Source organism: Agelaius tricolor, unplaced genomic scaffold (assembly GCF_023055355.1).
Source record: "Agelaius tricolor isolate 1412-34295 unplaced genomic scaffold, bAgeTri1.0.p SCAF_191, whole genome shotgun sequence".
NCBI lineage: Eukaryota > Metazoa > Chordata > Aves > Passeriformes > Icteridae > Agelaius > Agelaius tricolor.
The window spans coordinates 146-15103 of NW_027269451.1; the positions used below are offsets into that span (position 1 = coordinate 146).

Here is a 14958-nt window from a genome sequence, read left to right on the forward strand (position 1 = left end):
CCCGTTTTCCCTGTTCCCGTTACCCGGTTCCCCCCTGGCCGTTTATGGGGGTGGTTCCCATTTCCCATTCCCCATTTCCCATTCTCCCTGTTTTTTCCCCGTTTCCCATTTCCCATTCTCCCCGTTCTTTCCCCGTTTCCCATTTCCCGTGTTCCCGGTTCCCCCATGGCCGTTTCCAGGGCCGTTCCCCATCCCCATTTCCCATTTCCCATTTCCCAGTTCCCATTTCCCCGGTTCCCCCATGTCCATTTCCTGTCCCCATTCCCCTTTTCCCATTTTTCCTGTTTCCCATTTACCCAGTTCCCTCGTGGCTGTTTCCCATTCCCATTTCCAGTTTCCCATTTTCCCATTTTCCCTTTCCCGTTTCTCCGGTTCCCCCATGTCCGTTTCCTGTCCCCATTCCTCATTTTTCCCATTCCCCAATTTCCCATTTTTCCCATTGTTTCCCCCTTGTTGCCATTTCTGGGGCCGTTTCCATTCCCCATTCCCCATTTCCTGTTTTTTCCCCCATTACCTATCCCCATTTCCCATTCCCAATTCCCCGTTTTTCCCCGTTTTTTCTCCCAATTCCCCGTTTTCCCCATGTCCGTTTCCAGGGCCGTTTCCCATTTCCCATTCCTCATTACCCATTTTTCTCCCTTTTCCCCGTTTTCCCCCATTCCCTGTTTTACCCTGTTTCCCCGTGTCCCCTTTCCTGTCCCCATTTCCCATCCCCCATTTCCCCCATGGCCATTTCCAGGGCTGGTTCCCATTCCCGTTTCCCGTTTCCCGTTTCCCTGTTTTCCCCTGTTTCCCCCATTTCCATTTCCCTGTTTCCCGTTTTTCCTCATTTCCCCCATTTCCCCCATGGCCATTTCCAGGGCTGGTTCCCATTCCCGTTTCCCATTCCCCATTTCCTGTTTTCCCCTGTTCCCATTTCCCCTGTTCTTGCGTGTCCATTTCTGGGGCCATTCCCTGTTCCCATTTTCTCCCCATTTTCCCCCATTTTCCCCATTGTTTTCCCCCCATATCCCCATTTCCCCCGTGTCCATTTCTGGGGCCATTTCCTGTTCCCGTTTCCCCATTTTCCCCCGTTTTCCCCCGTTTTCCCCATTGTTTTCCCCCGTGTCCATTTCCTGTTCCCGTTTCCCTGTTTTTCCCCATTGGTTCCCCCATTACCTGGTTCCCCCATTGCCGTTTCAGGGGCCGGTTCCGTTTCCCATTCCCCATTTCCCGTTTCCCCGTTTTCCCCCCGTTTTCCCCTGTTTCCCCCATTTCCCGTTACCCTCTTCCCCCGTGGCCATTTCCATGGCCATTTCCCATCCCTGTCCCCATTTCCTATTCCTGTTTTTCCCCCATTTCCCGTTACCCTATTTCCCATTCCCCATTTCCCCTGTTTTTCCCCCATTTTCCCCATTGTTTTCCCGTGTACCCGCTTTCCTCCCCCGTGGCCGTTTCCCATTCCCCATTTCCTCATTTCCCATTTTTCCCCATTTCCCATTCCCATTACCATTTCCCCGTGTCCATTTCCCATTTCCCATTCGCCATTTTTCCCTGTTTTTCCCCTGTTTTTTCCCCGTTTCTCCATTTCCCGTTACCTGGTTTCCCCGTGTCCATTCCCCCTTTCCCATTTCCCCATTTCCCCCATTTCCCCCGTTGTTTCCCCCCAGTTTCCCTGTGTCCATTTCCGTGCCCCGGTGCCATCTCTGTCCCCATTTCCCATTCCCGTTTTCCCCATTTTCCCCCCGCTTCTACCCGGTTTCCCCATGTCCACTTCCTGTTCCCATTTCCCATTTCCTATTTCCCATTTCCCCTGTGTTTACCCAGTTTCCCTGTGTCCATTTCTGTGTCCATTTCCCATCCCCATTTCCCCCGTTGTTTCCCCGTTTTTCCCCATTTTCCCCCCTGTGTTTACCCTGTTCCCCTGTGTCCGTTTCTGTGCCCTTGGTTCCCAAACCCGGTGCCGTCTCTGTCCCCATTTTCCCCGTTTTTTCCCCATTTTCCCTGTTTTTTTCCCCATTTTCCCCGTGTTTACCCCTGTTTCCCCACGTCCATTTCTGTGTCCGTTTCCCATCCCCATTTTCCCCGTTTTTTCCCCATGTTTACCCTGTTTCCCCGTGTCCGTCTCTGTTCCCCTCTGTTCCCGGTGCTGTCCCCTCGTTCCCGGTGCCGTCTCTGTCCCCATTTTCCCCGTTTTTTTCCCCGTTTTTCCCCCATTTTCCCCCTGTGTGTGTTTACCCTGTTTCCGCGTGTCCGTCTCCGTCCCCATTTTCCCATTTTTTCCCCCATTTTCCCTCTTTTTCCCCGTATTTGTTGTTACCCTGTTTCCCCGTGTCCGTCTCCGTTCCCCCTGTTCCTGGTGCTGTCCCCTCACTCCCAGTGCCATCTCTGTCCCCATTTTCCCCGTTTTTCCCCCATTTTGCCCCTGTGTGTGTTTACCCTGTTTCCTCATGTCCATCTCCGGCCCCCATTTCCCCGTTTTTTCCCCCATTTTCCCGTTTTTTCCCAATTGTTCCCCGTTTTTTCCCCAGTTTTTCCCCCATTTCTCCCATGTTTACCCTGTTTCCCCGTGTCCGTCTCCGTTCCGCCCGGTTCCCAGTGCTGTCCCCTCGTTCCCGGTGCCATCTCTGTCCCCATTTTCCCAGTTTTTTCCCCATTTTCCCCGTTTTTTCCCCATTTCCCCCCCTGTGTTTACCCTGTTTCCCCATGTCCGTCTCCGTCCCCATTTTCCCCGTTTTTTTCCCCCATTTTCCCTCTTTTTCCCCGTTTTTTCCCTGGTTTTTGTGTTTACCCTGTTGCCCCGTGTCCGTCACTGCTCCGCCCGGTTCCCGGTGCCGTCTCTGTCCCCGTTTTCCCCATTTTTTCCCCATTTTCCCATGTTTACCCTGTTTCCCCGTGTCCGTCTCCGTTCCCCTCTGTTCCCGGTGCTGTCCCCTCGTTCCCGGTGCCGTCTCTGTCCCCATTTTCCCCGTTTTTTTCCCCGTTTTTCCCCCATTTTCCTCCTGTGTGTGTTTACCCTGTTTCCGTGTGTCCGTCTCCATCCCCATTTTCCCCATTTTTTCCCCCGTTTTTTCCGTTTTTTGTGTTTACCCTGTTTCCCTGTGTCCGTCTCCCGCTCCGCCCAGTTCTCGGGTGCTGTCCCCTCGTTCCGGTGCCGTCTCTGTCCCCATTTTCCCCGTTTTTTCCCCTGTGTGTGTTTCCCCTGTTCCCCCGTGTCCGTCTCTGTCCCCATTTTCCCCGTTTTTTCCCATTTTTTCCCCATGTTTACCCTGTTTCCCCGTGTCCGTCTCTGTTCCGCCCAGTTCCCGGTGCCGTCTCTGTTCCCATTTCCCCCGTTTTTTCCCGTTTTTCCCCCGTTTTTCCCCGTTTTTTTGTGCTTACCCTGTTTCCCCATGTCCATCTCCGCTCCGCCCGGTTCCCGGTGCCGTCTCTGTCCCCATTTCCCCCATTTTTTCCCCGTTTTTCCCCCGTTTTTTCCCCATGTTTACCCTGTTTCCCCGTGTCCGTTTCCGCTCCCCCCTGTTCCTGGTGCTGTCTCTGTCCCCATTTTCCCCCGTTTTTTCCCCGTTTTTTGTGCTTACCCTGTTTCCCCGTGTCCGTTTCCGCTCCGCGCGGTTCCCGGTGCCCGGTGCTGTCCCCATTTCCCCCGTTTTTCCCCATTTTTCCCCGTTTTTTCCCCGTTTTTCCCCGTTTTTTGTGCTTACCCTGTTTCCCCGTGTCCGTTTCCGCTCCATGCGGTTCCCGGTGCCGTCGCCCCCGCTCCCGGTGCCGCTCCTGGCGCTGTGCGAACCGGGCGATGACGTCGTCCAGCCGGGCCAGGGCCAGGCGCCGGTTCCGCCGCAGCCGCTGCGCCAGCTCGGGGTCCGACAGCGCCGGGTCCGTGCCTGCGTGGGCAGGGGGGAGACAGGGAATCACTGAGTGACCCAAAATCCCAAATCCCCAAATCCCTGATTGGCCAAAATCCCCGAATCCCTGAAGTTCCCAAATCCCAGACTGCCCGAAATCCCAAATCCCCAAATCACTGAGTGACCCAAAATCCCCAAATTCCTGAAATCCCAAATCCTGAAATTCCCAAAGCCTGAAATCCCTGATTGCCCAAAATCCCCAAATTCCTGAAATCCCCAAATTCCCAAATCATGGATTGCCCAAAATCCCCAAATCCCAGATTGCCCGAAATCCCAAATCCCCAAATCACTGATTGGCCAAAATCCGTGAATCCCTGAAATTCCCAAAGCCTGAAATCCCTGATTGCCCAAAATCCCCAAATCCCGAAATCCCAGACTGCCCGAAATCCCAAATCCCCAAATCACTGATTGGCCAAAATCCCTGAATCCCTGAAATTCCCAAATTCCCAAATCACTGATTGGCCAAAATCCCCAAATTCCGGAAATCCCTGATTGCCCAAAATCCCTAAATCACAAAATCCCAAATCCTGAAATTCCAAAATCCTGAAATCCTTGATTGCACAAAATCCCAAATTCCCAAAATCCCAGACTGCCCAAATCACAAATCCCCAAATCCTTGATTGCCCAAAATCCCCAAATTCCTGAAATTCCCAAATCCCCGATTGCCCAAAATCCCCAAATCCAGAAATTCCCAAACCCTGAAATCCCAGATTGCCCAAAATCCCCAATTTCAAAATCCCAGACTGCCCAAAATCCCTAAATCACAAAATCCCAAATCCTGAAATTTCCAAACCCTGAAATCCCTGATTGCCCAAAATCCTCAAATTCCTGAAATCCCAGATTGCCCAAAATCCCAAATCCCAAAATTCCCAAAATCCCAAATCCTGAAATTCCCAAAAGCCAAAAATCACAGATTTCCCAAAATCCCAAATCCTGAAATTCCCAAAATTCCAACTCCCAAGATTGCCATCCCCAAATTTCCAAATTCCAAATGCTGAAATCCAAAATTCCCAAAATCCCAAACCCCAAATCCTGAAATCCTCAAATCCCAACCCGCAAAATTCCAAACCCCAAAAAAATCCCAAATCAAAAATTCCAAACGCCAAAACCCCAAAATCCCAAACCCCAAAATCCCCAAACTCCAAACCCTAAAAACCCCAAAATTCCCATTTCCAGCCCCACCCCTCCCCATTTTCTCACTTTTTTCCCATTTTCTCCCCTGGTTTTTGTCCCTTCTCCCGTTTTCCCCCATTTTCCATCTTTACCCCGCATTTTCTCCACCTTCTGCTCCAATTTTCCTCCTTTCAGCCAATTTGCCCCATTTCCCCTCAATTTTCCTCCCATTTCCCATTTCCCTCCCATTTTTTCCCATTTTCCTTCATTTTTTCCCATTTTCCCCACTTTCCCCATTCCCCCTCCCTTAGCACCCGGTCCCATCCCATTTCCCCTTCCATTTTCCCCATTTCCCCCAATTTCCCCTCTCATTTTTCCCATTTTCCCCCATTTCCCAATTTCCCCATTTCCCCCAATTTCCCCTCTCATTTTTCCCATTTTCTCCCATTTCCCAATTTCCCCATTTCCCCTCTCATTTTCCCCCTTTTTTCCCATTTCCCCTCATTCCCCTCATTTTCCCCAATTTCCTCTCCCATTTCCCCCCATGCCCCTCTCCCATTTTCCCCATTTCCCCTCTCATTTCCCATTTCTCCCATTTCCATCTCATTTCCCATTTTCCCCATTTCCCTTCCATTTCCCCTCTCATTTTCCCCATTTTTTCCCATTTTTCCTCATTCCCCTCATTTTTCCCAATTTCCTCTCCCATTTCCCCCCATGCCCCTCTCCCATTGTTCCCATTTTTCCCATTGCCCCCACTTCCCTTTTTCTCCATCTTCCCCATTCCCATTTTCCTCTAATTCCCCATTTTTCCCCATTTCCCAGTTTCCCTATTTCCCCTCTCCTTTTCCTCTAATTCCCCATTTTTCCCCATTTCCCCTCCAATTTTTCCCCATTTCTCCCCAATTTTCCCTATTTCCTCTCCCCCATTTCCTCCATTTCCTCTCCCATTTTTCCCCATTTCCCCCCGTTTTCCCCCATTTCCCCCTCGTACCTGGCCTGTACTCATCAGTGAGGTGATTCCCAAAGTTGAACCCCATTTTTTCCCGTTTTTCCCCATTTCCCCCATTTATTCCCCATTTACCCAGCCTGTACTCATCAGTGAGGTGATTCCCAAAGTTGAACCCCAGTTTTTCCCGTTTTTCCCCATTTTCCCCATTTATTCCCCATTACCCAGCCTGTACTCATCAGTGAGTGACCCCTGAAGTTGAACCCCAATTTTTCCCGTTTTTACCCCATTTTACCCCATTTTCACCCCGTTTTTTCTGCATTCCCCATGCCATACCCAGCCTGTGTGATGCCTGCCGAAGTTGTACCCCAGTTTTTCCCATTTTTACCCCATTTTCCCCCATTTCTCCCCTCTTACCTGGCCTGTACTCATCAGTGAGGTGACTCCCAAAGCTGTACCCCACTTTTTCCCCATTTTTCCCATTTTAACCCCAATTTTTGCCCATTATCCGGCCTGCACTCATTGGTGACGTGGCTCCCAAAATTGTACTTTTTTTCCCTATTTTTTCCCATTTTAACCGATTTTATCCCATTTTTACCCAAATTTTTGCCCTTTACCTGGCCTGCACTCATTGGTGAGGTGGCTCCCCAAGTTGAACCCCATTTTTTCCTGGTTTTACCCCATTTTCACCCAGTTTTTCTGCATTCCCCATGCCATACCCAGCCTGTACTCATCAGTGAGGTGACTCCCAAAGTTGTACCCCAGTTTTTCCCGTTTTTCCCCATTTTTACCCTGTTTTTACCCCCTTACCTGGCCTGTACTTGTCGGTGAGGTGCCTGCTGAAGCTGTACCCCATTTTTTTGGTGTTTTTACCCCATTTTTCCCCATTTTCACCCCATTATCCCCCTGTACCTGGCCTGTACTCATCGGTGAGGTGGCTGCCGAAGCTGTACCCCATTTTTTGTTTTTTTACCCCATTTTCCCCCATTTCCCCTGTCTCACCTGGCCTGTACTCGTCAGTGAGGTGCCTCCCAAAGCTGTACCCCATTTTTACCCATTTTTCCCCATTATTTCCCCATTTTTACCCCATATTTAGCCCCTCACCTGGCCTGTACTCGTCGGTGAGGTGGCTGCCGAACTTGAACCCCATTTTTTCCTGTTTTTTCCTCATTTTACCCCATTTTCACCCCATATTCCCCCTGTACCTGGCCTGTACTCATCGGTGAGTGCCTCCCGAAGCTGTACCCCATTTTTACCCATTTTCACCCATTTTTTCCCCCATTTCCCCTGTCTCACCTGGCCTGTACTCGTCAGTGAGGTGCCTGCCGAAGCTGTACCCCATTTTTTTGTGTTTTTACCCCATTTTCACCCCATTTCTCTCCCTGTACCTGGCCGGTACTCGTCGGTGAGGTGACTCCCGAAGCCGTACCCCATTTTTCCCCATTTTCCCCCATTATTTCCCCATTTTACCCCATTTTTCCCCCCGTACCTGGCCTGTACTCGTCAGTGAGGTGACTCCCGAAGCTGTACCCCATTTTTCCCCATTTTTCCCCATTTTCACCCCATTTCTCCCCCCGTACCTGGCCTGTACTCGTCGGTGAGGTGCCTGCCAAAGCTGTACCCCATTTTTTTGGTTTTTTACCCCATTTTTCCCCCCGTACCTGGCCGGTACTCGTCGGTGAGGTGACTCCCGAAGTTGTACCCCATTTTTTTTGTTTTTTACCCCATTTCACCCCATATTTAGCCCCTCACCTGGCCGGTACTCGTCGGTGAGGTGGCTGCCGAAGCTGTATCCCATTTTTTTGGTTTTTTACCCCATATTTAGCCCCTCACCTGGCCGGTACTCATCAGTGAGGTGACTCCCGAAGCTGTACCCCATTTTTTTGGTTTTTTACCCCATTTTATCCCATATTTAGCCCCTCACCTGGCCGGTACTCGTCGGTGAGGTGCCTGCCGAAGCTGTACCCCATTTTTACCCATTTCTTTGTATTTTCACCCCATTTCCCCCATCTCACCTGGCCGGTACTCGTCGGTGAGGTGACTCCCGAAGTTGTAGACGAGGTCGAGGTGGCGCCGCTCCTGCAGGCGGTTCCCCACCTCCCTGAAGGCCTCCTGGGCCATGTTCTCCATCTGCCGCCGGCCCAGCCCCAGGCGGTGCCGCGCGCTGGCGCCGCGGATCTCGCGCAGGATGTCCGAGTAGTCGGGGAAGGCGTCGGGCCGGTTGATGAAGCGCTCGATGCTGCGGTTCACCTCGGGGTAGCGCGTGCCCCGGAAGCGGATCCGCTGCTCCAGCACCCTGCCCGTCAGGCTGCTGCAGTCCTTGAGCTGGCACAGGCGGCGGAAGATCCTCATCATCCTCCTCTTGAGGCGGTTCTCCTGCAGGTACGGCGAGTCGGCGCTGTCCAGCTCGGCCAGGTCCAGCTCGCGCTCCTGCAGCCGCCGGATCTCGCCCGCGTAGACGCGCAGCAGGTGCTCCAGGTGCCGGATCTGCCGCCGCGAGCCGCCCGCGCGACGGCCCCCGCCGGGCTCCGGCTGCTGGGACTGGGCGCCGGGGTGCTGGGACTGGGTGCTGGGGTGCTGGGATTGGGTGCTGGGGTACTGGGATGGAGCGCTGGGATACTGGGATGGAGCGTTGGGGTGCTGGGATGGAGCATTGGGATACTGGGATGGAGCGTTGGGATGCTGGGATGGAGCGCTGGGATGCTGGGATTGGGTGCTGGGATACTGGGATGGAGCATTAGGGTGCTGGGATGGAGCGCTGGGATACTGGGATGGAGCGTTGGGGTGCTGGGATGGAGCATTGGGATTGCTGGGTGCACCCTCGGGACACTGGGATGGGGCACTGGGATTGCTGGGTGGACCCCCAGGATACTGGGATGGACCCCCAGGATACTGGGAAGAAGCATTGGGACACTGGGAGGAGGCGCTGGGATGCTGGGATGAGGTTTTGGGATACTGGGATGAGGTTTTGGGATACTGGGATGAGGCGCTGGAGCACCAGGATGAACCATTGGGGTACTGGGAGGGAGCACTGGGATCGCTGGAGGAAGCGCTGGGGCACTGGGATGGGGCACTGGGGCACTGGGATGGGGCACTGGGATACTGGGATGGGGCACTGGGACACTGGGAGGGATCCCCAGCCGGACACTGGGATGAACTGGGGGTGCACTGGGATGGCTCAGCTCCCTCGGGGTGCTGGGACGAGCCAGGCAGGCACGGGGACGAACCGGGCGGGTTCTGGAAGGTTCCATCAGGGTGCTGGGGCGCTCCCTGGGGACACTGGGCTGAGCAATGGGGACACTGGGCTGAGCAATGGGGACTCTGGAAGGTTCCATCGGGACACTGGGGCGCTCCGTGGGGACATTGGGCTGTTCCATGGGGACACGGGCGGGCGCCGGGCAGGGCGCGCAGGGGCAGGCGGCGGCGCAGCGCCCGCGCCTTGAGCACGGTGCAGAGCTCGTTGATGTACACGTAGACCTTGCGGCGCCGGCCCCGCACGCGCCGCAGCAGCCGCCCCAGAATGTTCCGGAACTCGGCCGAGCCCCGGAAGTCGGGGTGGGCGCGCAGGTGGCGCGAGCTCAGGAAGGGCAGCACCTCGGGGTGCTCCTGCGTCAGCGGCGCGCACACGGACAGGAACTGCGAGAGAGCAGAGAGGAGAGCACCTGAGCACACCTGGGCACACCCAGGGTACACCTGGGGTACACCTGAGCACACCTGGGGTACACCTGAGTTACACCCAGGACACACCTGGGTTACACGTAAGCACACCTGGACACACCCGGGTACACCTGAGCACACGTGGGGTAGACCTGGGATACACCTGGACACACCTGAGCACACCTGGGCACACCCGGGTTACACCTGAGCACAGCTGAGTTACACCCGAGCACACCTGGGCACACCTGGGATACACCTGAACACATCTGGGGTACACCTGGGCACACTTGCATTACACCTGAGCACATCTGGGTTACACCTGGGGTACATCTGAGCACACCCGAGCACACCTGGGCACACCTGAGCACACCTGGGCACATCTGGGCACACCTGAGTTACACCCGAGCACACCTGGGACACGCCCACACACCTGAGCACACCTGGACACACCTGCGCACATCCAGAACACACCTGGGCACACCTGGGAGCACTTTGAACACTCCCAGGATGCACCTGGGACACACCTGGGAGACCCTGGACACACCCAAACACACCTGGGGACACCTGGATACAGGTTGGACACAGCTGGGCACACCTGGGACACACCTGGGACACACCCAGGGCACACCTGAACACAACTGGGATTGCTTCCCACACACCCAGGGCACAGCTGGGCCCACTCTGGACACACCCGGATGTACCTGGACACACCTGGGACACACCCAGGACACACCTGGGGCACACCTGGGGCACACCTGGGAACAGCCAGGCACACCTGGGACACACCCACACACATTTGAGACCACGCCCAGACACACCTGGGCTCACCTGAGCACACCCAGGCACACCTGAGACCACACCTGGAACACACCTGAGACCACTTGGGCCCACCTGAGACCACAGCTGGGCACACCCTGACACACCTGAGCCAACCATGGGCACACCTGAGAGAGCACCTGGGACACACCTGGGCACATCTGAGTCACACCTGGGCACGCCCAGACACACCTGAGACCACACCCTGACACACCTGAGACCACCCCCAGACACACCTGAGACCACACCCAGACACACCTGGGAGCACTTTGGCCACACCTACGGCCACACCCCCCAATCACCTGAGCACACCTGGGACCACTGAGGCCACACCCCCAATCACCTGGACACACCTTGGACACACCTGGGACACACCTGGGACACACCTGGGACATGCCCACACCCACCTGAGACCACACCCAGACACACCTGGGCACATCCGGGACCACTTTGGCCACACCCCCACACACCTGGGCACACCTGGGCCACACACAGGACCACACCCACACACCTGGGCCACACCCAGGCACACCTGGGTCACACCTGAGCACACCCAGGACCACACCCACACACCTGAGACCGCTTTGGCCACACCTCAGACCACACCCAGACACACCTGGGCCACACCCAGGACCACACCCACACACCTGGGTCACACCTGAGACCACACCCAGGCACACCTGAGACCACACCCAGCCACACCTGGGCCACGCCCCCCAGCTGTTGCCCCGCCCCCTTTGCTCACCTGCTGGAAGAGCCGCTCGTTCTCCTCCCAGAAGGCCCCGCCCCTCCCGCCCCCAGCCCCGTTCGGGGGGGGCGTGGCCATGCCGGGCGGTGGGGGAGGGGCGGGGCTTGGGGCGGGGCTTGGGGAAGGGGAGGGGCCTGGCGGGGAGGGGGCGGGGCCTCGCTCGTCCTCATCGTCATCCAGGACAATGATTGGCTGAGGGGGCGCGGCCATGGCGGGGAGAGGGGCGTGGTCAGCGGGGGGGCCTGGGGGGAGGGAGGGGCGGGGTCAGCGCAGGGACCCTAAAAATCACCCAAAATTCCCCTCCCCCACCCCAAAATCACCCCAAATTCCCCTCCCCCACCCCAGATCCCCCCAAATTCCCCTCCCCCACCCCAAAATTCCCCTCCCCCACCCCTCAGAGTTCCCCTCCCCCCCTTCCCAAACTCTGCCCCTCCCCCACCCGCACCCCAAAATTCCCCTCCGGCCCCAACTTCCGCCTTCCCCTCCCCCACCCTGCTCCCCTCGCCTCCCCCCGATTCCGCCGCCCCTCCCCCTCCCCCCATCCCTCAGGGCCCCCCCAAAAATCTCAAAAACCCCCAAAATTGCCCCAAATTCCCCTCAGCCCGCCCGGCCTCCCCTCCCCCTCTCAGCCCCTCCCCGCGCTCCCCCTCTCGCCCCTCCCCTCCCGCGCCCCCCGCCCCTCCCCCTCCCCCTTCCCGCCGCTTCTCCCCGCTCCGGGACCCCCCGAATTTGCCCAAATTTCGCCGAATTCGCCCCAAAACCCCCCCCGGTTCCCCCACTCCCCTCACGGCTTTGGCCCCGCCCCCTCCCGCGCAGACCCCGCCCTCGGCCCCGCCCCCTGGGCAGGCCCCGCCCCCCCCGCGCTCACCGGGCCCGCGCGGCTCCGCCGGCGCCGCCGCCACCGAGCGGCCGCGGCCGCGCACTGCGCAGGACCGGAAGTGCCGCCCCGCGCCGGCCCGGCGGAGCGGGCGCCGCCATGACACCGTACAAAGAAAGGGGCGTGGTCACCCCGCCTGCCAATCGCGGCGCGCCGCCTCATCCGGGGATCCGCGCCGCCGAGCCGGGCGCCGCCATCTTAACGTGAGGCGCGGCCCGAGACCCCGCCCCTTTAACCCCGTAGTTGCCGCGCGGGTTCCCGGGCTGTTCGCGGCGCTCTCGATGCCGCTGCTGGGTCCGGGGAGCAGCCGCTGCTGCCGCGCCATGGCCGTGATCGCCGGGGAGGCGGAGCCGCGCAGGCGCGGAGGTGGAGCACAAGATGGCGGCGGTACGGCGGCCGCGAGGAGCCCCGCCCCGTAAAGCGAAGGCGCGGCAAGATGGCGGCCGGCAGGTGCCGTACGGGCTCAGCCAATCAGAGCGCGGCGTTCCGCCAGCAGGGCGGCGCCATTACTGTTAAACACGTGACAGCGGCAGCCAATCAGCTCCGTGGAAATGTGAATCTTTATTGGTTGATGCGTTAAAAAGGCGGAAAAGAGAGATTGCGTCACTTCCGGTTGGCCTGGGCGGTGCCAATCATGCACTCGTTCACCTGGGGGGAAGGGGCGGGGTTGGAGCCAGGGACACAAAAACCCCCAAATCAGCCCAAAACAGCCCGGGAACCCCAAAAATCAACCCCAAAATCTGCCCCAAAACCACCCTTAAAACTCCAAAATCTGCTCAAAAACACCGGAACCCCAAAAATCATCCCAAACACCCCAAAATCTGCCCAAAACCCACCTGAGAACCCTAAAACCACCCCAAAACCCCCCAAATCTGCCTAAAACCTGCCCAGGGAACCCCAAAATGACCCCCAAAACTCCCAAATGACCCCAAAACCACCCCCACATCAGCCCAGGCACACCCAGGAACCCCAAAATCGCCCCAAAACCTTTGCAAAACCCCAAATCCTCCAGAATTCCCCAAAGCTCCCCCCAAAATCCCCCAAAACTCCCCCTGGGACTCCCCAAAAATCCCCCCCAGGGACCCCCAAATTCCCTTGGAACCCCCAAAAATCCCCTTGGGCCCCCAAAAACCAACCCAGAGTCCCCCAAATCCCCTTTGGGACCTCCCAAATTCCCCCCCTAGAACCCCCAAATCTCCCCAGGGACCCCCAAAATCCCCCATGGGCCTCCCCAGATCCCCACCCAGGACCCCCCAAGTCCCCCCTAGGATCTCCAAAAAATTGCCAAGGACCCCCAAATGCCCCCAGAACCCCCAAAAATCCATTGGGTCCCCCCAAAAAATCCCTTGGGACTCCCCAAATTGACCCCAGGACCCCCCAATCCTCCCAGACCCCCCCAAAAATCCCTTGGGTCCCCCCAAAAATCCCCCCCAGAGACCCCCAAAACTCCCCCAGGACCCCCCCAAAATCCCATTGGGACCCCCCAAAATCCCATTGGGACCCCCCAAACCCCCCAGGACCCCCCAAAATCCCCCAGGATCCCCCAAATCCCCCCTTTTCCCCCACCTTGCTGGCGAAGCGCAGCGAGTTCAGCGACTCCGCAAAGTTCTCCTCCAGGGGGGAGATGGTCACAATCATCAGCCTGGAAATGGAGGAAAATGGGGTCAAACACCCCAAAAAGAACCCCAAAATCCCCCCCAAAATAACCTCAAAACAGCCCCAAAAAACCAGACAAAAAATCCCAAAAAAAATCCCCCAAAAAATGTCCCCAAATTCTCCTCCAGGGGGGAGATGGTCACAATCCTCAGCCTGGAAATAGGGGAGAAAATGGGGTCAAACACCCCAAAAAGAACCCCAAAAATAACCTAAAAATAACCTCAAAACAGCCCCAAAAAATCTCCCAAAATAGCCTAAAAACCCCACAAAAAATCCCAAAAAAATCCCCCGAGAAATGACCCCAAATTCTCCTCCAGGGGGGAGATGGGCACAATGATCAGCCTGGAAATGGGGGAAATGGGGTAAAACACCCCAAAAATAACCCCAAAAGAACCCCAAAAATAACCCCAAAAGAACCCCAAAAGAACCCCAAAAAGAGCCCCAAAAAAACCTAAAAAAACCCACAAAAAATCCCCAAAAAATCCCCCAAAAGATCCCCCCAAATTCTCCTCCAGGGGGAGATGGTCACAATCATCAGCCTGGGAATGGGGGAAAATGGGGTTAAACACCCCAAAAATAACCCCAAAAGAACCTCAACATCCCTAAAAGGAATCCCCAAAAATCCCCCAAAAATCTCCCCAAAATAACCTCAAATGGCCCCAAAAAATAATCCCAAAAACCAAAAAAATCTCCCCAAAATAACCTAAAAAACCCTGAGAAAAATCCCCCCAAAAATCCCCTCAAAAAACCCTAAAACCCTGAGGAAAAAAAAAAAAAAAAACCAAAATCCCCCCAAAAAAACCCAAAAACCCTGAGAAAAAAAAAAACCAAAACCCAAGATCTCCCCAAAAAACCCCAAAAACCCCAGAATCCCCCCCCAAAAACCCCAAATTCCCCAGATTTGGGGGTTCAAGGGAGATTTTGGGGCATTTTTGGGGGAATTTTGGGGTTTCTGGGGGAAATTTTAAGGGAATTTTGGGGGATTTGGGGTTTTCTGGGGGGATTTTTTTTGAAATTTGGGAATTCTGGAGGGGATTTGGGGGAATTGTGGATTCTGAGGGGATTTTGGGGAAAATTTGGGGAAAATTTGGGGAATTTGAAGTTTCCAAGGGGGAATTTTGGGAAGTTTGGGGGTTCAGGAGAGATTTGGGGGAATTTGGGGGAAATTTTGGGGTTTCAGGGGGAATTTTGGGATCACAGGGGAAATTTGGGGTGAATTTTGGGATTTTTTGGGGATTTTGGGGGGATTTTTTTGGGAAAT

General features: G+C 55.9%; 2 protein-coding genes and 1 long non-coding RNA gene across 11 annotated transcripts in view; all 3 read right to left on the bottom strand.

The window, feature by feature from the left end:
• Positions 1-3217: 3217 nt before the first annotated feature.
• Positions 3218-12398, bottom strand: LOC139587177 (death domain-associated protein 6-like). 4 transcript variants are annotated; one of them, XM_071421150.1, is made up of 5 exons: positions 12033-12398; positions 11162-11406; positions 9005-9579; positions 7959-8794; positions 3218-3863 (listed from the first exon to the last, which is right to left on the bottom strand). In XM_071421150.1, exons 2-5 carry the CDS (start codon positions 11372-11374, stop codon positions 3244-3246), a joined length of 2244 nt encoding a protein of 747 aa, XP_071277251.1. In that variant the 5' UTR covers positions 11375-11406; positions 12033-12398; the 3' UTR covers positions 3218-3243. The 4 variants fall into 4 exon arrangements, with proteins under 4 accessions (XP_071277251.1, XP_071277248.1, XP_071277250.1 ...); XM_071421147.1 differs by adding an exon at positions 6856-6884 and having other exon boundaries at positions 7988-9579; positions 12033-12397; XM_071421149.1 differs by having other exon boundaries at positions 7959-9271; positions 9314-9579; positions 12033-12396.
• LOC139587178 (uncharacterized) lies at positions 6125-6473 on the bottom strand. Its single transcript, XR_011678271.1, has 2 exons — positions 6366-6473; positions 6125-6284 (listed from the first exon to the last, which is right to left on the bottom strand). It is a non-coding gene; the product is annotated as an uncharacterized lncRNA (long non-coding RNA).
• A 185-nt stretch (positions 12399-12583) lies between the features above and the next one.
• KIFC1 (kinesin family member C1) overlaps positions 12584-14958 on the bottom strand; it is a 28683-nt gene continuing 26308 nt past the window's right edge. For 2 of the 6 annotated variants that reach the window (XM_071421153.1, XM_071421151.1), the window contains 2 exons: positions 13608-13683; positions 12584-12689 (listed from right to left, as the gene is read on the bottom strand). In XM_071421153.1, coding sequence (XP_071277254.1) covers positions 12645-12689; positions 13608-13683 — 121 coding nt within the window. In that variant the 3' untranslated portion in view covers positions 12584-12644. Of the gene's footprint in view, positions 12690-13607; positions 13684-13951; positions 14237-14958 lie in introns of those variants that run through there. The other 4 variants (XM_071421154.1, XM_071421152.1, XR_011678273.1 and 1 more) reach the window with 3 other exon arrangements.